Source organism: Sciurus carolinensis, chromosome 4, assembly GCF_902686445.1.
Source record: "Sciurus carolinensis chromosome 4, mSciCar1.2, whole genome shotgun sequence".
NCBI classification, from domain to species: Eukaryota; Metazoa; Chordata; class Mammalia; order Rodentia; family Sciuridae; genus Sciurus; species Sciurus carolinensis.
Genome location: NC_062216.1, coordinates 23,652,727 through 23,677,953, shown reverse-complemented (window position 1 = coordinate 23,677,953; position 25,227 = coordinate 23,652,727). Strand labels below are relative to the sequence as shown.

The following is a 25,227-nucleotide window of genomic DNA, read 5'->3' as shown; positions in this document are numbered from 1 at the left end:
AAACGTTGTAAAAATGCTGAGACACATTATGGTTCCCATTTTGCATATGGAGAAATTGAGATGCTGATATATGATATCCTATATTTGCCAAAAGCCACAAAAGTTGTAAGAGTAGACATGAACTGGGATTGGAATTGAGATCTGATGCCAGAGACCTTGATTTCAATTACCATGCACTGCCATCTTCTGACAGAAGTGTGAAGTGAGGCACACTGAGATACCTGTCTCTTGGACCCCCAAGTCTCAGTCCTGGAGGACAGATATGATCAAAATATACATTTACTAGAAAAAGGAACAGTTTTAGTTTGAGGTTAGAAGAATGAATGAAACCATTACTAGTGTACAGGAACACAGAGTACATTGCCCCAAGTTCAAAAGCATGGCTGAGGTAGCACCACAGCCCACATGTTTACCACTGTTTTTGTGTGGAAAAATATCTTGTTGCCATTTTAGAATCATCAGCATTTTAGCCAAGACCTCTTGGATTGTATTCTCATTGTCACTCTATTTCTTGAAAAATCTCAGTGCTCACAGCAAGTTTTGTTTTGAGGCAGATTCTCAGCTTACTAAATAGGATCTCAGGAAAGTCAGAGATTTGCTCTGATTATTTCATAGAGTTGTTGTGAAGACTGATTGAAATAAAGTATATGAAATGCTCTGTAGATAGAGGTATGAGAAATAAAATTATGTTTTGTTATGCTTCTTTTTAAAAAGAGATCAGATAAACTGGGTGCAGGAGTAGTATGCACACCTGAAACCCCAGCTACATAGGAGGCTGAAGCAGGGCAGGAGGATCATAAGTTCAAGGTTAGCATAGGTGATTTAGTGAGACCCAGTCTCTGTTAATTTTTTTTTTTTTTTTTTTTGTGGTGCTGGGGATTGAACCCAGGGCCTTATGCTTGCAAGGCAAGCACTCTGCCAACTGAGCTACATCCCCAGCCTGAGATCCAGTCTCAAAATAAAAAATAAAAGGGGCTAGAGATGTAGCTCAGTGGTAGAGCAATGCCATTAAAGAAAGATCAGATAATTAGAATCTTATGCCTAACTCCTAAAAATGGTATAAACCTTTCCATAAGCATATTTTCCTTTTAATCTTCTCAAAGGGTAAAGACTTCATGTAACAATACTGCTACAAAATTTACCTACAACATAACCAATTATAAAAAAATTTAAAAAATAAATCCAAATTTAATTTGACTGTGTGTGGCATTGGGTGTAGATGACGAAAGTTTTGAATTTTGAAATCACTGCGTATTCTGTTAAAAATAAGTTCTGTGTGTTGAACTTGCTTCATAATCATGTTCTTCAGTTCTTGGCACCTGTGCTGCTGTTACTCTTTCCCTGTGTAATACTGGGGCCGTCCCACACATTAAAAGCTGAATGACCTGCAAATGCTGCTAAAATCCTTTCCCTTCTTGGCCAGGTTAGTGGGAGAAAAGAATAATGACTACATTGGAGTAAGAAAAATTAGTGCTTCTTATACGCTAAGCCTAATAACGTCCTTACTGGTGATTTTGATGATATAATCTATTTCGTCAGCGGTTTATTTTCTGTATTGGTTAAATAATGTAGACTTGATTTACAAGTGTAATCTGACATTCATTCGGGCAGAGAGAAAGGGTTCACAAAGGAGCCTACCAGCAACCACAAGCTCCAGGCTGAATGAGTTCTGTCCTGCTCGATTGGTGGCTATACACGTGTAGATGCCGGCATCTCGGGATGTGACTGGCTCTATGATCAGAGAGTGCACCCCATTCTCGCGAACAAGCATCTTGTGAGCGCTGTCGGGGCGTATTGGTTTTCCATCTAGTTGCCAGCTTAGATCTGGCGTTGGCAGCCCACTGACCTAAACCAGAAAGGAAAGACATGTACATTTTTCTGATATTAAAACAGTGAAATCACTGATTGCTAAGAAACCAGCACATTCCTCCTTTGGTAGCAAAAGAAATGGGATTTTAGAATTAGCTTGTGTTACTCTTTTGCTTAAAACTTTTTCAGGGTTTTCTAAACTCACAAGGCTCACTTCTAAACATTTCTTACAGAACAACAAGTGAAATAGGCAATTAAAAAAATTCTGACATTATCTTACCTCACCCAGGACTATAAAAAATTCTGGGATGATGTCAGTACCAGGCTCTGAGCTCTTTGGAAAAAAGATGTCCAACCATAATAACAAACACTCAGCTGGCGTTTATATACTATGAAGCTTCTCATCAAGGAGTGGCATTGCTATGGAGACATTAGTTAATGCATCCATCAGCACAGAGAGCTATTATTATTTAATAATCTTTGAAACTGAATAACAAGAGCAATATGAAATTACCCAGAAAGCCATCTCAACAAATTAGCATCACAATGGAAATGTCATAAAATCTTGAGACCATGACAGTTGTGTTGACCAGAGATCAGATAAAAGCACATTTAATTGCTAATAGCGCATTGTGCTGTGAAGGGTAGGGACGGTTGCCATCTGCCAGCTTTTTACAGTGGTGTCCTTGATTTTGAATAGGAGAAAAGCACTGCTGAGGAGGGCCTTTTTACCTCCCCAATCTCCAGCTTTACTAGTGGGAAATTATATACAAAGCACATCTGCTGCATTATACAACAACTCCTTTGAAGAACCAGCTTTGCCCAAATTGGTCAGATAACTCACCTACTCCACTCCTGCTCTGTGATGATATTTGTTCATTTATCCTACAAGATGCCTCCCACCAATGAAGCAAAGTCCAGAGAGTTGAAAGAAAAAAAAAAAAATCAAGTATACTTAAATTGTGGACTAAAAGCATGAATAGACTTTGGAAACAAACAGCGTAGCCAGGCTTCTGAGATGGTTAGGTGCTGCTGTCCCCCAGTTCTGCCTGTCTGGAGGTCACTAGGAGTCACAGAGGGAGAGGGAGGAGATGCTTTGGGTCTGGTTCCAGGTCTTTCCTAAACTTAGAAATAAAGTGCTGGTTCCCATTCATGAGGTCAGACCCTGGACCAGTGGGGCCACAGTGTGATTGGTAGGAGAGGTGCTCACAGCGCTGTGAACTCTCAAGCCCCTAGTCACAGTGGACCCATCCCAGTGGTAGAGATCATGTCCTGACAAAGGGAAAGTCAGATTCTTTTAACCCCAGTCCCCCTGGTAAGTAAGTAAAGAAATGCAGTCTGGGGGGCTGAAGGTCTCCATGAGCGAGCGAGCAGGTCTGTGCTCTCAGAACGCATGGAGATGGGGGAGAGAGAAGCGCTTGTTCCTAGAGCAGTGGGAAGAGGTACTTCCCTAAGTTTCAGTGTCCCCGAAGGGTAGTCACTCTCTAGGAATGGGTGTCAGGAGTTGGGGTGGGGGCTTTTGGGCAAAGAGCAAGCTGTTGCTGTAGTGTTTGGCTTATCAAGTCTCTTTCCCCTGTCAAAGCTTAAACACACTGAGAACTTTGTTTTTCTCTGAAGCAGGTAACACTCCATCTGATCATGTGGCAAGGTTTAACATTTTCTTCATCCAGTACAGACCACTTTTCCCCCCAATATTCTTTTAAAGGCAGAGGTATTAAGCACATTTATGATACTGAATCACATAAGTACACATACTGAAATTCAACTTTTGTACTCGTGAACTGAAGTACTGTGACTTCTTTCTTAAATATGATTGAAAATAGATATAACAGTATGGTCAATCTCTATATACCCATCATTTAGATTCACTCTCATCATTTTTTATAATATAAAATAAATTCCAGACTTTATGTAATTTTATTCCTATATACCTCATTATTACATTTAAAGAAATACACATTTTATTACATAATTACAATTCCAGTTTTATACAGGAAAATAGTAATTTCTTGGTTTTATCTAATGATCTATCTAAAATAAAATTTCTTCAGATGACTTGAAATGTAACTTCTTAGGTAAAAACTATATGAGTTCTTCAAAAATTTTAAAAAATTATAATTGACAAAAATTGTTATTTGTATTTATTGTGTACAATATGATTTGAAATATGTATATACATTGTAGCATGGCTAAATTAAGCTAGTTAACACATGCATTACCTCACATTCTTATCACTTTTTTGTGATGAGAACACTTAAAATTTGCTTTCTTAGCAACTTTCAAGTATATAGTACATGGTTATCAACTATAGACCCCAACGTACAACAGACCTCTTGAACTTTACTCCTCCTAACTGAAATTCTGTGTCCATTGATCAGAGTCTCCCCAATCCCCCTCCCCTCAGCAACCATCATTCTATTCTCTGCTTTTATGAGTTTGATGTTTTTAGATTCTACATAATAGGGAGGTCCTGTGGTATTTATCTTTCAGTGCTTGGACTATTTCACTTAATACAATGTCCTTAGAGTTCATCCATGTTGTTACAAAGGACAAGATTTCCTTCCTTTTTTTTTCTCCCTTGGTACTGGGAATTGAACCCAGGGATGCTTAACCTCTGAGTCACATCCCCAGCCCTTTTTATATTTTATTTTATTTTATATATTATATTTTATTTTATTTTGAGTTGCTTAGGGCCTCACTAAGTTGCTGAAGCTGGCTTTGAACTTGGGACCCTCCTGCCGCAGCCTTCTGAGTTGCTGGGATTACAGGTGTGTGCCACCATGCCTGGCAGATTCCTTCTTTTTAAAGGCTGAATAGTTTCACATTGCTTTATATATATACGTATATATATATATCATATATATATATGCTTTATATATATTTCATATATTTTATATATTTATTTTATATTTATATATATATTTATATAAATATATATTTATATATATTTCATATATATATACTTATTTATATATATGAAATATATATATAAAGCATATATATATATATATGATATATATATACACAAAACACTTAGCTCCGTTCCATATTTCCCTATCTCTGCTATTGTAAATGATGCACTATGGACATGGGAGCACCCATATCTCCTGATCTTGATTTTGTTTTCTTTGGATACACACCCCACAGTGGGACTGCTGGATCATATGAATGAATGAATGAATGGATGAATTTTTAGAGACTACAAATGAAGTACATACACATATGGATTTCAACCTGTGTATTTATACTACAGAATGAATCATGTTGGAAAATAGAATGTTTTTGATAATATATTTTTCTTTCTATATATTCCTAGAAGCCCAGATTTACCTTTTTTTGTTTGCTTCTTTTTGTGGTGCTGGATATTGAACCCAGAACATGGGCTAGGTGAGCGCTGTATTACCAAGTGATATCCCCAACCCCAGACTGACTTTTTGAAAAAGTAAATAATGCCAAAATCCTCTAAGCAGCTTATACTTGTGTTCTGCAATCCCAGAGAGAACCGGCAGAGGGAACCCAAATTTTATCCATGTTTACTTTAAAAAAATCAATAAATAGAGTAAAAAAACAAATGGAAGTATTTTTCATGAGAGCAGTGGTTCTTAAACACTTTTGGCTTCAAATTCCTTTGAGAAACTGATGAAAACTGTATCACACATAATTTTGTACATAATTTCAGAATTCAAACACCTAATAAAGCCTTTTCACCCAAGGACCCTGGGTTAAGCAGCCCTGTGGTAAAACAGGTGAAAGAAGAATGTCACTCGTAACTTATCTAAGAATTTCTAGAAAATGGGAGAAATAAAAGTCAGAGTAGATAGATGTATATATTTGATGAAAAAAAAAATGAAGATCCCCTATTGTTCAGGGCATATGGCAGATTCATCACATTTATTACTTTAACAAAATTAAAAATTTGAAGGGATAAGTGGAACAAACCTTCCTGGAATATGATATGTAGGATTCAGAGTAAAGAACATATTTCATATAAATTTAAAAGTAAGGAAAATCATGATAGAAAACAGCATTATAGATGCTGAGTGTATTTCACTAGTTTTTCTTTTGATCTGGAATCATCTTACACTTCACATAATGTCTCCAAAAAGAACTGTAGAGAAATGGCAATGAGGAGAGAAGTGAGGCGGTGATTTTGCAGGCATAACAGGCACTTACTTTACAATCCATTCTGCAGAGTTTTCCTTCTTGAACAGTTAGATCTCCAGGAGCCTGTAAGAAGTGAGGTCTGAAGAATCGCTCCTGAATTGGTTCATTTTCATCTCCACTGTCTCTTGATCTAGAGCGAGGCCTTGAACCAAGATGCATCATGGATAGATAGTAGTTATTTCCAGGCTTTTAGTCATCAGTGTTCTTATAATACAATGGGGTAATCATATAATTTCCTCGTTTGATACCTATCCCCAAGATTTACACGTTGAAAAGTCAGAAAAGCAAAATCTTGTTTAATTTGGAAGCTTATGATAAATTTAATAATCTGCTAACTGCAGACTAATATAAATTACAAAACGGAATTGAAAACAAATGAGTGTATTTTTTCCTAAGTATTTTTAAGGCTTTATGTTAGAAGTAGCAGCAGCTTTTTCTGATTTATTATCAAATCTTTTTTTTTAACTGAGTCTTTTTCAATAGAAATTATTATTAACTTTCCACCAATTTTTATTCTGTAGGAAATTAAAATTTCTCATTTTATAAAAATTTAATAATTTCTTATTAAAATTCCTTTTCATATTAACAAAGAAAATAAATCTTCTGCATTAATTATCCATGTACCTAAAGGTATTGGTTTTACTTTTTAAAAACAAGATCGTACAACTCTCTCACATTTTGTACATCTCTCTGTAGTGTGTTGCTGGAGGAATACAATTATATTGCAGGAAAGACTTAAGAAATGAGTAAGATGTTGAATACAAATTCAACAGTATTCAGTCAGTATTCACTGGAAGGTAAGTTTAAAAGCAAACCACTTCACTGGAAAAAGCAAGAATGGAACAAATAAAAGATTAGTATATTAGGCTGATAATCATCAGCTTTTTAATGTAGTTCACTCTTCTCCAAATACAGATCTGATAAAAATGCTTTGAAGGACCCATTGAAATAAGGAAAAGCTTAAATGTATTAAAGACCACAAGAAAAGCAGAAGAGAAAAATGCAAGACAATGAACCTAAAACTAAATGTTGTGTTTATGTTGTGTTGAGATACAGGTCTAAGATCCTGGAAACAGATATTGCAATAGTTTAGAATTAAATCTGCACATACTCAGGTACTTGTCATCCAAATGTTGATCCAAGGACTGGATCCAGTCACATGGGTGGTACAGACATGTCTGTTGCTTACTCAGTGTTCCTGCCTTTCCTCTAGGAGCCTATGTTTCTCTTCACCAAAGGTGTTGTGCATGGCCCGTATCTTACCATCAGGACTATTTCAGGATGTTCTGTCTATAAAATATCTGGATGGGAACCTAGATTGACAGGCTGATTGACTTACCATATTCTTTTAGGGCGAATACATGATAAGAAATAATATCCTTTCTCTGTCCCTGCCTGCCAGCATTCTGTCAGCGTCCTTTCATAGACGCAGGGCTACTAGGAATGGAAAGCAGACTCAATTGTTGGCAGATATTTGAGAATTTATAATATGACAAATCTTACTTACACGATTTATGGTCTAATGGTCTTATGTTTTGAACTAAGAGATTTAAAAATGTACATTTGCGACCTAGCTGATTTGAGGAAATCTAGTGGCAACAGCTTATAGTGGTTAGCCTTCACAGCCATTGGTTAGAGAAGTTTGCTTCCGAACATTTGTGTTCCATTTACTAGTATTTTTGTGTTCATGTGCCATCTAAATGTCATGTCTTGATTTCTTCATATCTAAAACGTGCCCTAGTTAACAGATGAACAATGGTATATCTGAACAGGCTTAGTACATATTAGCAAATGTCTGTTCCATTCTCCTTTCTGATCTGCAAAGGGGCATGATCATCAAGGATCACACACTTAAATTTTGTATTCATGTTCTGTCTTCTGTTTCTGTTCACTTTTGTGGTCACACTGTGATCCTAGTAGTCCTGAATGTATAGTAATAAATAAACAGTAACCCCTATAGGAGGGAACAGCTGAAATACCTTCTGACATGAGGATGGGCTGAGGGAGAGCGGGGACTGCGACCTCTTTGGTTGACAGCCTGTACCATCAGCCGTCCAGTACAACTGACGCGGCCCTGTCCGAGACATCAGAAAAAGAGGTTATTTGCTGTGCAAAACTGTTAACCATCAAGCCCTATCATGCCTGGGGTTCTGTTCTCCTAAGACGTCATTTCGCAACCACTCAGTGTGCCATTAGCAAAAAACCCCACCCCTCTCAGAAAAGCACTTCCCTGAGTTAAGCTCTTCAATAAAACTAAGGACTCAGTTGACAAGGTCTTTCTCTGAATGTTAAATATGCTTTGCTGTTTTATCCATGATGATACTTGAAATGATACCTGTCAATGAATTAATTGTAATCTGCTAAGTTTTCCCTAATACATGACATTGAATTGAAAAATACAATGGGACATTATTTTCTGGTGATGATTCCATTTTCATGGGCAAATATCTACTGATTGTGGCCAAATTCTGAAATCAAAACTAGATTTTAGTTTTCTGTTACATCTTTTTTTTTTTTTTTTTTTTGCAGTTCTGGGGATTGAACCCAGGGCCTTGTGCTTGTGAGACAAGCACTCTACCAACTGAGCTATCTCCCCAGTCCTGTTACATCTTTTTAGTAATATATGTATTAAATGTAAGTAGTATTCTTCTCCCCAGTTTGTTTGGGGATGTCTACATAAGAAAATGAGCACTATATAAGATGTATACGCAATAGGCAGAGAGTAACAGGAGGACATAACAACAACATGACACCATGTTCTGAGGAAATGAACCTATGTGAGACCTAAAAACCAGAAACAGTTAACTGTCTAAAATATGTGAATCATGTGATAAGGGTCTAGCTAATGAAAAGTTATAATATCTCTTCAATTTGCCAATTGAAAATTTGATAATTGCTGTTCTGTGGATAGACAAACATAAAACTTAGGGGACCTGATAACATGGATAAGTCATCTAGTAACTTTGGCTTTTTGTTTTAATTGTTTTATTTTATTTTATTTTTTTAACTATTATTAGCACAATAGCAACATGCATGATTTTCTTTCCCACTTTTCTCTCTTCCAGAAGAATGGCCAAATATACTTCTAAATTCAGATGCTGGCCAAAAGGTAAAAACAAGAGAGGAAAAATGGGAAGCATATATATCATTGATGAGTAAACTTCATGAATTCTAGCTCAGGATTAATGAGCAGCCCTTATCTTATGTGTATTTATGTTCCAAATAAAATTCTACCAGTGACTTCCAATTTTATTGCAAGTTACCATAAATGCAGGTAACAGGAGCAGAAACATTCTGTGTGTTTTGAAGAGCTGTTTTCCAACTGAGAGTGGGCTGAGGTGGGGGGAGGGTGGGCACTAGTAGGGGGAACATAGTATGATACAATATTTTAAAAACTCACAGGATTTATGATGGTGGTGGGGATTGAACCCAGGGGTGCTCTATCACTGAGCTAAGTCACCTTTTTTTTTTAAAAACAAATATTTAAGGTTTGAGACAGGGTTTCACTAAATTGGCCAGTCTGGCCTTGAGCTTATGATCCTCCTGCTGCAGTTTCCTGAGTAGCTGGGATTACAGGTGTGCACAGCCATAGAAGGACTTAGTGAAGGGCAGGGATCTGGACAGTAGGGCTCTTCAGGTCTCCCCAAATCTGAACTTCTTCAGGGCTGTAACCACCGGGAGAGGGGAACGACACATAGGAGTATAATACAGATCAGAGGAATTTGGAATGGCCAAATAGAAAGAGGTGGTACCAAAGAAATGAATTTAATCTCATAGCACTAGATATGTGACTCTCTCTAGTGTTCCCAGTATTTGCTGTTGGTCATGGTGAAAACACTGCCTTTCCTGAAAAATCCCAAGGAGAAAAAAGTACTACATTATAAAGGAAAATGATTTCTAAATTGGATTAATTGTATCTGAAGATTCTTTGGTCCCAAATTCTTATCAAACACTTGGGAGTCCCTAAATTAGCTTGAAATATGAAAATTGATTTCATTTTTTCCCAACAAATCTATACCTGCTATAGAAAATTTGAATGTGATCTACTTTGAAGTCCTTTGAATTTATAATTTATTAAATTTATTAATTACCCAATTGATATATCCTACTAGATGCTTTATGAAATGAACACATAAAAACCATTATTCTGTTCTGAGGTTGAACACAAAGAAGCATATGTTTTGTTTTACACTAATAGCTTCACATACACTGATACAGGATAGATATGGCTTTCTTGTTATGTGCTTTGCTGTTTCAGTGATAGAATGCATATAATTTGGATCTCTCCTTCCCTGTGGGACAAAACAGATGAGCCACAAGATAAATTAATATTAACTAATCATTTACATGGTTAGAAAAACATGTAAGTTAAATTAAACTTGAATTTGGGCAAGTAGAATGGGTTGCTTAAAGAGGAATCCTCTAACCTGAATTTGAGTTTTAACTTCTTCTAAAACTAGGCAAATCACTGAGTTTTTTAAGCCTTTCTTTCTCTTTCTGTAAAGAAAAGGAATATATCTCACAGGTTATTGTAAGGATTAATGCTATAACCTAAGATGGTCTTATAAATATTAAACGGTACATGACATCATAAATTATCATTAAATTCATCATAGCTGGTACTGTATTACCATGGGTCTGAGACATTTTTATATGCATGGACATACATTGAGATGAGTTTTTGGGACCCCCACCTGGACATGGCTGATCCCCAAAAGTTTCCAAGTGAACATACTTTATTGGAGGTATGCTCTTATCTCCTTTACAAAAAAAAAATTTAACCTGTTTTAACCCATGTCTCCCCTGACCCTTATCCCAGCATGAGCCTCTGACATCTTTGTATGGTATTCTTAGCTCTGGAATCATGTTTTCTGGGTTTGTAAGTCAATTCTGTTCCTTTTGGAACCGGTACTCTAACATATCTAGTTAAATGTATTGATCTGCAAAACAGGATAATATAGTTAATGCCTGGGTACTTAGCTATGATTACATGAGTTAAAATGTATAAAGTACTTGGGATTATATTTTGCATATAGTTAATGATCAAAATGTTAAAATACGGCAGTACTGAATGTGGACATAATTATAATATCAGATGAATATGAGGCATTTTAGAATTTTTCAACACAATTTTTGCTTATGTATATTACTCCATTAGAATGGAATTTACTCTATAGAGAAAACAAAGTACTTTTAGCAGGGGAGGCTGAATATTTGGAAAGTAGACCAATCTTTAACTTCTGTGGTGCTTCCACGGTGCCAAGCACAGTTGTATTCAATGGGCCTGCTTATATGATGGGTTCTGAGATGAAAGATGCTCTACTCAGCTGATCATTTGACTAAGCTTAGGGTAATGCTGCCTTCTCTTCCCTTCTCCAGAAAACAGGGCCTCCAGGTTGACACTGCTCTGGAGAAATCATGTAGTTCTACACTGTTCTCAGGGTTCTCGCTGCTACTGCTTGTAACCTGACACACAAACACATTGCCAGAGAATATTTCCTCCCAAATTTAGGAAAAAGTTCTATGTTACCATTTGTGGTCTTTGTATTTCTACACTTTCTACAACTTTGACTTCGAAATATAAGGGCAGAGGATATGGTTTTCAGGAGGCAGATTTTTAATTTGATTAATGTATTGTTATTGGTCAAATATATTACTAACCAATGCATGATCAGGAGCGTTTAGAAAACATCCAGATTAAGAAGTTGTATAATTTTGACACTTTTATTTGAAAAAAAAAAATCTGGAATTTAGTGAAGCAGTTTTGAAGAGGTCTTAACACCTTATTTAGGAGAATGCACATATAGGAGTAGTGTTAAATGATTTTAATCATACTAATACACCAATTAATCCTAGCGATCCTAATTAGTAGGCTCTGATGTACATTATTGCTAAAGTATTTGCTTTTAACTTTTTATTTTTTTTCTACTTTATTTATTTATTTATTTATTTTTGGGTGCTGGGGATCGAACCCAGTCTACTTTATTAATCTGTGAAGTAATAATGGAAGAGGATGTTTAGGGAGAAGCCTGAAATGAACCAGGAAACCTTAGATGCTAAAACAAAACACCATCTCCAAACTATAATTTTTAGTATTTAATTCAACTGTGTTACTTTTCTATTCTGAACAAAGCCAAAGTTTAAAGCTATAGTACAAAGAAGAAGTTTGAATTGTTAAAGTGATTCTGTCTTAAACATTCGGCTTGTAAAGATTATTTGATGCACCATGCAAGGTCAGTTATTTATGTAACATGAAAATAACATTTATATTTAATAGTTTATGAATTTAACTTGTGGCACACAGTCTTTATAAAGGCTTGCCACTTGTATACATAATGCAACTTGAGGGAACATCAAACTGCAAAGCAGCCATTCCAAAATCCAAGTGCAGTACAAAGTAACTTAGCAACACAGCAAAACAAAGTAAAACATTTGTGTTTAGATTTAGTTGTGTCTTAAAGATAGGATTAGGGTCTAAAATAAACTGCTTTGTGAGCCTCATTTTGGCATAGGGTTTAATGTAACTGCACAATTGCTCATTATTTTGCTAAACTGTGTGATTGCTTTGGTCTCTAATGAATTGCTCTGAGCTGCACACATTGCATATGATAGAGTCACAGGGTATGTTGAGAGCTGTGTGTTCCATCCCAAGCAGAATTTGGATGCACTCAACAATATCTAACATGTTTCTCATTCCCAAAAGATTCACCCAGGTGGAAAAATATCATATTCTATAAAATAATCTGCTGAACTTTAGTGTTTTCCTCCTTCCTTGGTTCTCACCCTTCTCTTGGCTGCTTTTTGTAATTATTTTCCACTGCTCTGAAAATCTCTGCCTTCTGTGTTTCATTACTGAACTAATTTTTCCACTCCAGCCTTTTCAGCCTTTTCCTCTTTCCCTCGGTCATTTCACATCATGTAGCCTACAGTGTTATTAGGAAAAAATAGATGTAGTTGACTGCCTTTTGTACCCAAGTATTTTTAAAATTACAAAAAAATCAAGGTAACTGAAAATTCAAGGACATGGGGGAAGCAGATAGTTAGCTTCAGTTTTCTGTCAACTATACTTCATGTCTTGAGAGATTCAGCTTTTACTTCTGAGTTTTTTTCCAGTGGCTACTTAAGACATTCTTTTTTAAAATCATGATTTAATTCACAAATGACAAAAATAACAAAATCCTTCAGTATATAATAACAGATGGTAGAAGGATGAAATCGTGAGAAGTTAAACAGATCTACATGAGCATTCCTCTGGCCACAATGATAATTTATGCCAAGGGTTAATTAGAAAAACAGTCTACCATTTACCTTGGTTTAAATACCACTTTGTTGTTTTAATGAGTAGAAATGTTCATTCCAATATCGAGAAGATGCCTCACAAAATATATGCATCTGGCATATCTGGGCATACCTGCCCCTAAAGACCCCAGGATAAAATAGGAGTGGTACTCTTGAAATTAAAATCAACCAGACAACATGGTTAGAGACTTGGTACAGCAACTACTGCCAAGTAGCATAAATACCAAAATTCTCTCACAGTGATTTCAATGGGATACACACAGAAACACACTCTGGTTGAGGCCTAAATGTCCACTTTTAGGATTTCCTTAGGTTCTTTTCATGAGTTTTCCCTCCTGTTGTCTTTGGTTTATTTAGATTGTAAAGGAGGCTGAGGGCCTCACCTCCTAATTAAAATGCTGAGTGTATTTAAAGACCTTTGGAATACTAGGCATTAGGAACAGGGGCTGCCCCCTCTGGTAGACCCAAAACACTCACATTACCTTTTGCTTAAATCATAGATGGGCTGGGAGGGATAGTCTGTCAGGAGGGCTGGGCTTTTGGCTACCTGATGTAAACTGGTCCACTTCTCATATCTTTGCCTTCTCTCCAAAGGGTGGAGGGCAAGACCAGAGAGGGTTAACTGTGGGGCGTAGCCTGGGATTTGGTAAAGCAGAATACTGGGGCCTTGTAGGAGGCCGGTGACCACTCTCCATGGGGTCTTCTCTTGGCCCTCAAGGGTGCTGGGAGCAGAGCAGCTTCCCAGTTCATGTGTGGCCAGTGTCAGCTGTGCTGTGGGTGGGGTCCTTCTCTAGCTCATGGTTTCCTCCACCCAGGCCCACAGCTGTGGCAGTTGTGGCACAGCCGCATCTGCTGCCTAACTCTCTTCCCAGGGGGGCAATAAAAGGGAAAAGCCAGGAGGTCAGAAGACCACACACCAGCAACATGTTGGGTGGAAATTCCATCCCAAACGGACAGCTTACTCCCGAACAGAACTGTGGGAATAGAATACCTAGAAACAACTGATCTCTTACATCCTGGTTCACAGGCTTCTGCCAAGTCCTAGGATTGCTAGTCTAAGATGGGGAATTAGTGTTTGTGAATTAGAATAACGAAAGTAGCATTTTACTGAAAGCATACTATGTTCCAGGTAAGCTGAGTGCTTTTTACATGTGCTATATAAAGCCATATTGTTCTTCTAATATTTTAGAAGAGGAAATAGGCATAGAGAGGTGAAATCACTTGACAAAGGTCACATAGGTAATAAGCAACAGAGTGAGAACTGTAACTCTGATCTGCCTGATGCCAGAACTCATACTCTCAAACCTCAGACTTTGCTGTGTCATTTCTTTGATTACCTTCCCTTCCTCCTTTTCCCATGTTTACAAAGGGGATCTTTTTTGTGTGTGTGTCTTGGGTTCATTCACAGGACTTTGGGCAAGATTACTTTCATTTTTTAAAATTTATTTTTATTTAAAATAATTTTAAAAATTTTATTTGTTCTAATTAGTTGTACATGACAGTAGAATGCATTTATAAATTTTGATAGATCATATATAAATAGAGTGTAACCTCTCATTTTTCTGATTATACATAGTGCAGGGTCACATCATCATGTAGCCAAACATATACATGAGGTAATAATGTCTGTTTCACTCTACTATCATTTTAATTGATGTATAATTGAGCATATTTGTGAGTACAATGTGATATTATGATATAGTTGTGCAACATGGAAAGATAAGCCTCAGTAGCCCTCTATAGTGACTCTGTCATGTTTGTCAAGAGTGTAAGTGATCAGACACTATTGGCCCTTGAGGTTGACCTAATGTCTTAAACTCCTCATGCTGCCATTGGCCATGAGCACTGTACTTTTCCTAATTTAGAACTTTTCCATATGTACAAATACATTAGTAAAATTTGAAGAAGAGTAGAAGCAGACCCACAATTGCATTTTTATGTTCTTTTGTTCTATAAAATGGCTCACTCCAATAATAATTTGAAACATGCAAGGAAAAATGCCTTGAAATTAAAAGTAGGAACCCAGTTCTGCCAAGCACTTAAGAAACACAGATAATTCCATCCCCAGAATAAATCCCAGCCTTTTTAGAGGAAAAGAGTAATAAAGGATCCGATGAAAAATTCTGGATTTTGTTGAGTTCTCTACCATTTTTTTTAATCAGGCAGAAAACTGAAGGATGAAGTTTATTGATAGTCAAGGAAACACACTGAAAATGTAAGAAGACAAAAAAAGCAACCTCTACTTTTGCTTTCTCTTACAATTATGCAGAATGTGAGCATACTCATTAAAATGCAACTTCTTAATTTTGACTATTTTTCAGGGTGATGGTCATGTATTCATTGACAAAATTAGAACCTCAATAAGGTGCATTAATGTAGAAACTTGTCACTGATAGTGAAGAGTTTGCTGTCTTGTCAAACCTGATTAGTTGTATAATTTGAGTAGCATTCTAATCTTAATATTATTGTAGAAAAAATCTTCACATGACAATGAAATATTGGAATAGGATACTTTGTACAAACATCTAAAAGCCTGTAAGTTTTGTTAAATTCGTACATTTTCTAACAATATTGTCTTTGAAAGAAATAACAAAATATGGAATGACATAAATCAGAGATTTTAAAAAGAACTTCTGGGCAATCATCATTAGTTATATACAAAATTGTTAATTTTAGCTTCCTTTTTTAAAAAAAGTCTATGACTTACACAACTTTGGTGAACTTAGTAAAATTACCCTTACACATTGAGCTCTTAAGCAAAATCACTTATTTTTGTGTCCCCTGTAGTCCGCATAATGCCTAAAGTATATAAGATGCTCAAGAAAAAAGAATTTGTGGGTTTGGAATTGGAAACATGATGATACCCAGCAACTTCTCATTAAATTCTAAGAAGGCAATTTTTTGACCCCAAATTTAAGGGCAAACACAAGACAAGGCAAAACCATGCTATATATAGGCATTATCAAATTTTAATGTCTGATGAGGACAGAACTCTATTACTTTAATCCTGGGTCAAGTTCATTGATGTTTTTGTGTATTTCTTAAAATTTTTTTTTGCATTTTTCTACCAAAATTTATACACACCACTCACTCTATATCCTTTCTTCCTCCTTGAATTTTTTTATAGAACTTAATCCTACCAGAAATTATATTATTATTTGTTTACTAGATTATTCTCTACTGCAGGACTATCCTGTTCACCATTATGACCCCAGAACCTCCGAAAGAGGTGTATACATAGGAGGCCTTACTGATATTTATGGAAGGAATGCATATCTGCACCAGAATCATTCCTATAGAAGAATACCTGATGGAATAAACAGATATGGAACAAAGAATTTTTCTAGCCTCTGAAAATGGACTGGATTTGGAAAAACAGCTTCATAAGTCAAAGCAGTGCAACTTCATCTTTTAATTAAACAGTTCCTCCATCCAATCAGATGACTATATAGAAAAGAGCCCAAACCTACTCCCTTTCTTACCTGAGGGTTGGCAGCCATAATTGTAAAATTTCCATCATCGTCTAAGGTGGAGGCTGAGGTGTGAAGAGAGCAGGTCCCATCAAGATCTCTTTGAATGGTGTAGTGATCACTCTTTGGAGAGATCTGTTTCCCATCTTTAAACCAATAGATCTGTACAAGGAAATGAAGACTGAGAATGTACTCTTACTCTATGTAGAGGACTGATAACAACAGTGTGGTCTGAAGGACTGAGCTGATTTTTCATTAAAATGTTAAACCGAACTTCTGAATAGAAAAAAAAAGCAGGTAGCAAACATGTTCAGCTCTATTTTGGTTTTAAAAAATTATATGTCCTTTTTTTCCCTCTTGGTACTGGGAATTGAACTCAGAGCTTCATGCATGCTAGACAAGCACTCTACTACTGAGTTATATTCCCAGCTCTAGCCACCTCCTCTTTTAAACATATACCTATTTTTTGTTTTAAAAAAATATGACATTTATATTAATATATTTGCACAAAGGGATATATATATAGAATTTTGGTACTGATTATTTCTATAAAGAGACATTATAGGCATTTTTCTTTTTGTTTCTTTTTTCAATTGTATTGATAAGTAAAATGTATTACTTGCAAGTCCAAAGTTAGAAAGGTTGTTCTGAAGGACAAACACAGACCCCACATGCTAATCACGCCACTGAGTTGTGCAGAATGAGTGAGAGAGTGACAGGAAGGCAGATTAGAGGCAAGGGAGGGGGAGGGGAGGGCAAGGGGAAGGCCTGGGGACTGAATTAGAGCCAATTGTATTCCAAGCTTTTATAATTATGTCAAAATGAGTCCTAATGTCATGTGTAACTAATATGAGCCCATAAAAATGGGGGAAAAGGAAAGAGCAGCACGGAGGGAGGCAGCAGTCCAGGGTTGGAGATGGTTGGAACTCTTATGCTTTCATTCTGGACCGAGAAGAATATGATCAAAGGTTGAGAGCTCGTCAACTCTCCCGATGACGTTAAAGAGACACAGGATTATTGAAAAGTACCATCATTTTCAGTTATATATCTTGGGTTGATAGAAATGAAGTGTGAATAAAATTGAAGATTTTTCAACAGCCTCTCTAGCCCCCCAAGCCCCACCCTGCTTCTCTCACCTTTGAATAAAACTGGTCCACGGTTGTCGGATGATCTGTTATTTTTAATTTAGGTTATGAACTACACACTTGCAAGATCATAATGAACGACAGCATGGCAGCCCTAACATGACCGAGATGCTGAACTGAGTCTGTGCCAATCCACCCCAGACTTCATGTTACAATCATGTTATCATATCATGATACATTGTTATAATAATCTAATAAAATAGACCCGCCCCTTCTTTAAACCACAGTAAATCCTTCTTGTTCTTTATAACCAAAAGCATTCCTAATTGATTCTTGACAGAGAAGCCTACTTTATTCAGACTCTTCAGTTTTTAAAATAAACATCTTCCTTACTGTAAATCAAACACAAACTGAGAAAATAAACTGGCATTCAAAGTCAACTCTCTGTATTTGAATGTGAAAAAATCTTTTTGAAATTTCTATTTATAACAGAGGAGAAGGCTAGACAGATACAGTACTAAATAAATGCTTGAATTATCAGGATTTGTCACAGGTTTTCTAACTCCTATTTTTTAGTTAGTTCCAAATTTACAGAAATTATCTTACTTATTGATCTCCAGAACTAAGACTTGACTAATAACTTTCAACTCTGAAAATTAAATTATATAAAGTATCATCTTTTCTAATTATCATACAGTTTTAGTGGTTTATTTTTTGTGAAATAAAGAAGTGTAATGCATTCCTTTTACATTCTTGCCATGAGGCCAGTTCTTCAGAGTTCTTTAATCATTTTCACCTTCGTTATGCTTGTATTACAACTTTCAAATAAAATTAATAAATAGTTCCCAACTTTCGCCAAGATTACTAATGAAGAGGGAGGAGAAGATAAGGGAGGAACACTTCTTTTGTAAAACTATAAGCCAAATCAAAGGATGCATTTCTTTAAACACGACAAATAGTCCATTTGTTAATAGTCCTAATATAATTTATGGCAGAGATAGTTCTTTAATAATCCAGGGAGGAAAAGAAGAGGAATGAGAAGGAGGGAGAAAGGGGAAGGGTAACAGGGGAAGAAGGAAGTATAAAAGAAGAAAATCTGACAATAAAAAGCTCTAAACAAATCTTTTTAAAGGTGTGAAACATTTAAATTTGCACTGGTATAAAAACTGTTAATGTAAAAAACAAAGCTCACTGTTTCAAGTTAGCAAAATGTTCCATAAGAATGGGAATCAGGGCTGGGGAGATAGCTCAGTCGGTAGAGTGCTTGCGCTGCAAGCACAAGTCCCTGAGTTCGATCCCCAACACCACAAAAAAAAAAAAAAAAAAAAAAAAGAATGGGAATCAATGATTTTAGAACTTGATAAATGACCTTAACTTGGGTAAGGTTTAAAAATAATGTGGGATCTTTTTTGCAAATACTTTGGAGGCTCATGTATAATGTCTTAATGGATTTCATTCAAAAGCTGCAAATTTACTTTTAATATATGCATTGGATATCATGTTGTGAATACACAGCTATTACCCTAATAATTCTTGATGCCAAGAATGTGGCAAGTAAGTTTCCTGTGACAATAGAGTTTATTTTAAAAATTCCATTTTATGTGAGTAGATATGGGTTTGAAAATTTAAGGTCATTTTCTTTTATCTATTTTTCTTGGCTTCATGGTTGGAATTCAGTTTTAGGGAAAGATTATGATGGTAAAATTAACCTGAATGTGAAAACAAAAAATGCACAAAGCTGCAGAGAATTAACACCTACAAGTGTCAGGGATTGCATCACTTTCTCTTCTTCCATTTTACTGATTCTCATTTCAGCTCTTGTACTCCACTCTTAACGTTTTCATATCAGTGAGTGTTTTTCTTATTTCTAGATACTTAATAAATGTGCATTTTTGGTACTGTCCTGTTATCTCATTGGAGTTTCTATTCCTTTTAAAATTATTTTAGTCATTTTAAATACAGTTTGTTTAGCCTCCTTAATATAGTTCAATATGTACAATACTGAGGCTTCTAGTTTCGTTTCTTGTGTTGTTGACTCTCATGGTTATTGATTTCCTCATATGGCTCATAAGTCTTTACTGTGAACCTATGTTTAGTAGCACTTCCTGCCTTCTATCCTGCAGAAGTCTGATGGCTTAGGTCCTGGCTTAGGTGAAAGTGTCCTGTGGGGAAACAGTCTGCATGCTTCTGAAAGAAAATGAAGAATTTTAATCATCCAGAACTAACTTTCATATCCATATTCTGCCTTTGAGAGGGTTTCAATTTCTCATCTTTTCTCTTCTTTTTACTAAAGTTAGCAAAAAGTATAATCCTGTTTATTGCTCTGCCGGGCTAGTGAACAATTACTCTAGACCTTTCATTGGTAGAACAGCTCCTTAATCAGTATTTCCATGTGCTGTAGGGAGAGGCCTCCCACCCAGGTCAGCCTAATCCTGCATTATCAGAAGTTTTGATTATCCCTTCTAAACAGTACTCCTCACCCCACCTCCATTTGTAAACATAGGAGGCCTTGGTTTTGTAGATAAGAGATTTGAAGTTTCTTTTTTTTTTTTAAATTTATTTTTATTGTAAACAAATGGGATACATGTTGTTTCTCTGTTTGTACCTTTTGGAGTAAAGGCATACCATTTGTGTAATCATCCATTTACATAGGGTAATGTTGTTTGATTCATTCTGTTATTTTCTCCCTTCCCCCACCCCTCCCACCCCTCTTTTCCCTCTATACGGTCCCTCCTTCCTCCATTTGAAGTTTCTATCACACTACTTCTCTGTACAGTGCACATCCCTGGGTTCATGTCTAAGTCTGGCTACTTACCAGCTCTGACCTTGGGAAAGTCAATCTCACAGAGCCTTCTTTAGTCATTTGCAATTTGAGAGCAATAATGAGGAGTAAATGATGTAGGTGTATTGAAAGCTCTTTGTTAATTATTCAGTTGTTCTCATTACCGGCCACTCCTATCCTACTCTGTCCTGTTCGGTCCTGTCCCAGTTTTTTCTTCAATCCTCCAACTCCATTCCCCCTTCCTGCCACTCTTTGGTTTCTATTGCTTCCTGAAGATGGTTCTCAGTTCTCAATTTAGAGTACTGAAAACATCTCATATTCTGAGTACTGAGAAAGCTAGTCTCTATCTCTTCTTCCTATCATGTCTGCTATATTTTGGAAACCAAACTCTTCCTCAGATAATAGGGCTCTTGTAGTTTGGTTATGTACCTGGAATTCATTATTGGAAACTTGGTCCCCAGTGCAGCGGAGTTGAGAGGTGAGACCTTTGGCAGGGGTGACTGGGTTGTGAAGACACTGTCCTCATTAATGGATGAATTTGTTCATGGATTTTAGAGGTTAATGGGTCATTTTAGCAGTATTTTTGTTAGAAAAGCAATCTCTCTAGTACACTAACTCTATCTTGTCAGGTGATGCCCTTTTGCTTTCTGCAATGAGTTGAAAAAGCCTGAAGCCATCTTCTTAGACTTCCTAGTCTCCAGAACCATGAGCCCAAATGGTAAACTCTGTGGTAAAATTAGACTAGATTTTACTAGGTTTTGACTAACTTGAGTAGATTTTTTCTTTTTTATGCATGACTCAGTCTTTAGGCATTTTGTTATAGCAACAGGAACTAAGACAACTCTTAAGAAGTCATGTCTTTAGCTTACCTTAGGCTTTGGATTCCCAGCCACCCTGCAGGTGAAAGTTACAGGCATTCCCTCAAAGATCTTATAATGTTTCAGCTTCATCTCAAAGAATGGTGCCATGCCATTTTCCACAGGCACATCCCCGTACTGAACGTCGTCACCTGTCTCGTCCACGGGAGATCTCTCTAGCCTGTACTCTATTTCACTTATGAGTCTCTGTTCACAGCTGGAGACTTTGTATTCCTATGTCAAACAAAGAAAGTTCAAGTTAGCAACCCGAAGCCCTCACAGAACAACGTGTTCTTGAGTCTTACCCTCCTCTCCACTAAGGCACTAAAACAACAGCTTAAAAACATAGACTGAACCCAATTCAGTTCCATAGAAAACCATACCCATCTGGAAGTGAATATTTGTGATATTTCAAATTGTCTTCAATTCCTATCATTAAAAAAACAAATCAAAACAAATCTCCCCAAAACAAAAAAAACATAGCAACAACAAAAAGTAGAAAGGTGGGTTTGTTTTATTATATTTTTTCTCTTTTCTCTCTCAGAACAGGGGTAAAGAGGAGAAGGAAAGAAAAAAACTAAAGGCTGTGTATTCCTAATCTGTTCATAAAAATAACACACAAAGGAACCGTGATTTCCTTCTTAGGGTAAATGCTGCTGCAGGGAGCTGCACCTCTCCAGAAGGCTAGGAGTACATGTGGCAAGCAGCTGCAGTGTGACACGGAATTTTAGCACATGAATAATGGAAGAAATAGCACCATGATTTTTTTTTTTTTTTTTTTAACCCATAAGAACCCGATCTCCTAGGGGCCCCTCCTTAGCTCTGCAGCTATTTGGAACCCATCTCTTTAACAGAAAAACAGTCAAAATTTTGGTTAAAAATATAAAGCAAAACCAAGAACCCATCAACATCCTGTGGTGTTTAAGGTGGATCCTACAGTTCTTGTAAAGTGAAATGAAGACAAGGCATTATTCCCTATTTCATATTAAATAGGGGATGATTTTAACTAGGTTTTCTCTTAAAGAAGTTACACAATCTTTAGAAAATAGTTTGTTGGTTTGAGGGAAGAAATACGGTGTTGTGAATAAAACTGAGCAACACATCACAAGCTGTTTTGTTTAATTACTATGGAATTAATCAATTTAAGAATGAGTACTCCCCCCCCCATTGTGTCCCCCGCCAAAAGGTGTATAACAAATGAAAACCTTTTCGTGATTTAAAGTTTAGAGCTTCCACTGATATCAGAATTAAATTTGTTGGTAAATAAGTGACAAGAGAGGTCATGTTGTAGTTATTAAGTTATTCTGTTCATCCAATGTTAAATGGAAATTGATTTGAATCACAGCAGTTACAATTAATATATGGGTAATGATAGACACACAGGTTAAAAATGAAGAAAAGAGGAAAACAGTCACAGTGAAAGATTGCAAAGAGAAGAAAGGTGAAAAGTTTAACCTTTTGACCATCCAGAGCACTCCCTACAGAAGCATGAGGAGACCCAACATCCTGTAATGGTAGAAAAAAAAAGTGAACACTAATGATAGAGATAATAAGATGTAGCAAGATTTCTAGTTTTCTTTAAATGAAACTTTCATGGTGGCAATATTTAACATAAACTAATGACATTCTCAATAGATAGGAGAAAGAGTTTACTTGATGCTTTAAATTTGTTTTAAAAGCTTTTTCTGCCTTTAACTTGAAACTACATCTGGAAACTCTGTGTAGAGGCAATAGAGATTATAAAGCTGCTTACATCAGTTCCATGAATTTTCTTTCTTTCTTTTTTTTTTTTTTTTGAGATAGTAGGGGAATAAAACTGGCATTTTAGGTCTTTTTGGTTAATGCTTTAAATGTAAATGAAGATAAAGGCAGTCTTTTCTGTACCTTGGTACTTGGCTAGATGTTAAGAATATAATGGGAAATACTAGCTTATTTCAAACAATGTCAGTGAAAAGGTGTTTATCCATACCAAACTATTTTGCATTAAAGCACAAGACAGAAAAAGCGAGATACTCAAAAGGAAAATAAACAGATAAATAAGAAGATAAAAAGAACAAGAATTACTAATGGAAGCAGTTTTGATCACTTAACGCAGTGTCTGGCACACGCCATTTGTTCAATACATACACTGTGAGGTTGCGTGAAGACATTAATTGCTCGCCTGTGACTTGTCCTCTACTTTTGACAAAATGGATCCCAAGAATAGTGTCCATAAACAGCATGGGGAGAAGGGACAAAGTAATTGTCATCTATCCAAGAGGTCCAGAGCCATACAGTACCTGATTAGCTGTTTCTTCTTCTGGCTCCTGAATATTAAAGACAGTAGCACTGTCGGCACCTAGTAGTCGACGGGCCATTCTTTCTTCATAAGTTAATCTCTAAAAAAAGCAAGTCACACAAAAAATTCATGATTAGATAAAACCCCCCACAATTATACATTGATTTATGAAAGAGAGTAAAAAAGTAAACTGAGTTTTGACATTTTCTGTAGCTATTCTCTCCCCCCTCCAGACAGCTGTATGTCAAAGGAGTCTGTTTCTTTCTTTTGCTTCAGTTCTGCCTTTCACCTGCCCTATAGTCCTCCTGGCCTAATCCACTGTTGGGAGATAAGACAACTAATGTTGGAAGCTACGAAGTGGTACAGCATAGATTTAAAGAGAATGGTAAGCAGCAAAGCAGAGACCAAAGAAAAGATGTGTTATTCTCTATGAAGAGAGAGCCTACAGAATGGGAAAAAATCTACACATGCACCTCAGATAGAGCACTAATCTCCAGGATATCTAAAGAACTCAAAAAACTTAACATCAAAACACCAAATAACCCAATCAATACATGGGCTAAGGAACTGAACAGACACTTCACAGAAGAAGAAATACAATCAATCAACAAACATGAAACAATGTTCATCATCTCTTGCAATTAGAGAAATGCAAATCAAAACTACTCTAGGATTTCATCTCACTCCAGTCAAAGTGGCAATTATCAGGAATACAAGCAATAATAAATGTTGGCTAGGATGTGGGGAAAGAGGTACACACATACATTGCTGGTGGGACTGCAGATTGGTGCAACCACTATGGAAAGCAGTATGCAGATTCCTTAGAAAGTTTGGAATGGAACCACCATTTGACCCAGCTATCCACTCCTCGGTTTATACCCAAAGGACTTAAAATCAGCATACTAGAGTGATGCAGACACATCAATGTTTATAGCAACTCAATTCACAATAATTAAACTATGGAACCAAACCAGATGCCCTTCAACAGATGAATGGATAAAGAAACTGTGGTACATATACACAATGGAATATTACTCATCTTAAAAAAGGATGAAATTATGGCATTTGCAGGTAAATGGATGGAACAAGAGAATATCATGCCAAGTGAAATAAGCCAATCCCCAAAAAATCAAAGGCTAAATGTCTTCTCTGATAATTGGATGCTGATCCTTAGTTGGTGTGGGTAGGGAAGAATGAAGGAAATTTGGTTTATGCAGAGGGGAATGTGGGGAGGGTTGGGGCAGTAGGGATGGGAAGGACAATAAAATGAGATAGACATTATTACCCTATATACATGTACGAAAAAAGTAGAAATTAAAAAAGATGTTTTATTCTTATCCTTCCTGAAAAACATAGAGAAAAGAAGATATTCAAACAACAAAATATGATTTCAAGGTAATGCTATTTTCAGAGTGATTCACAGACTCTAGGACAGCCAAGTAAGCTCTAAGGCCATCGGACACAATGAATAGAAAACCACTCA

The 25,227-nt window shown here is 36.4% G+C and overlaps 1 protein-coding gene across 3 annotated transcripts in view; it reads right to left on the bottom strand.

Moving 5' to 3' along the window:
* Palld (palladin, cytoskeletal associated protein) overlaps positions 1-25,227 on the bottom strand; it is a 371,690-nt gene that overhangs the window by 5,493 nt on the left and 340,970 nt on the right. For 2 of the 3 annotated variants that reach the window (XM_047548533.1, XM_047548536.1), the window contains exons 13-19: positions 23,746-23,844; positions 22,922-22,972; positions 21,479-21,700; positions 16,755-16,904; positions 7,953-8,047; positions 5,983-6,115; positions 1,639-1,846 (exon numbers count right to left, since the gene is read on the bottom strand). In XM_047548533.1, the coding sequence (XP_047404489.1) occupies positions 1,639-1,846; positions 5,983-6,115; positions 7,953-8,047; positions 16,755-16,904; positions 21,479-21,700; positions 22,922-22,972; positions 23,746-23,844 (958 nt within the window). The remainder of the gene's footprint in view (positions 1-1,638; positions 1,847-5,982; positions 6,116-7,952; positions 8,048-16,754; positions 16,905-21,478; positions 21,701-22,921; positions 22,973-23,745; positions 23,845-25,227) is intronic. The other variant, XM_047548534.1, reaches the window with a different exon arrangement.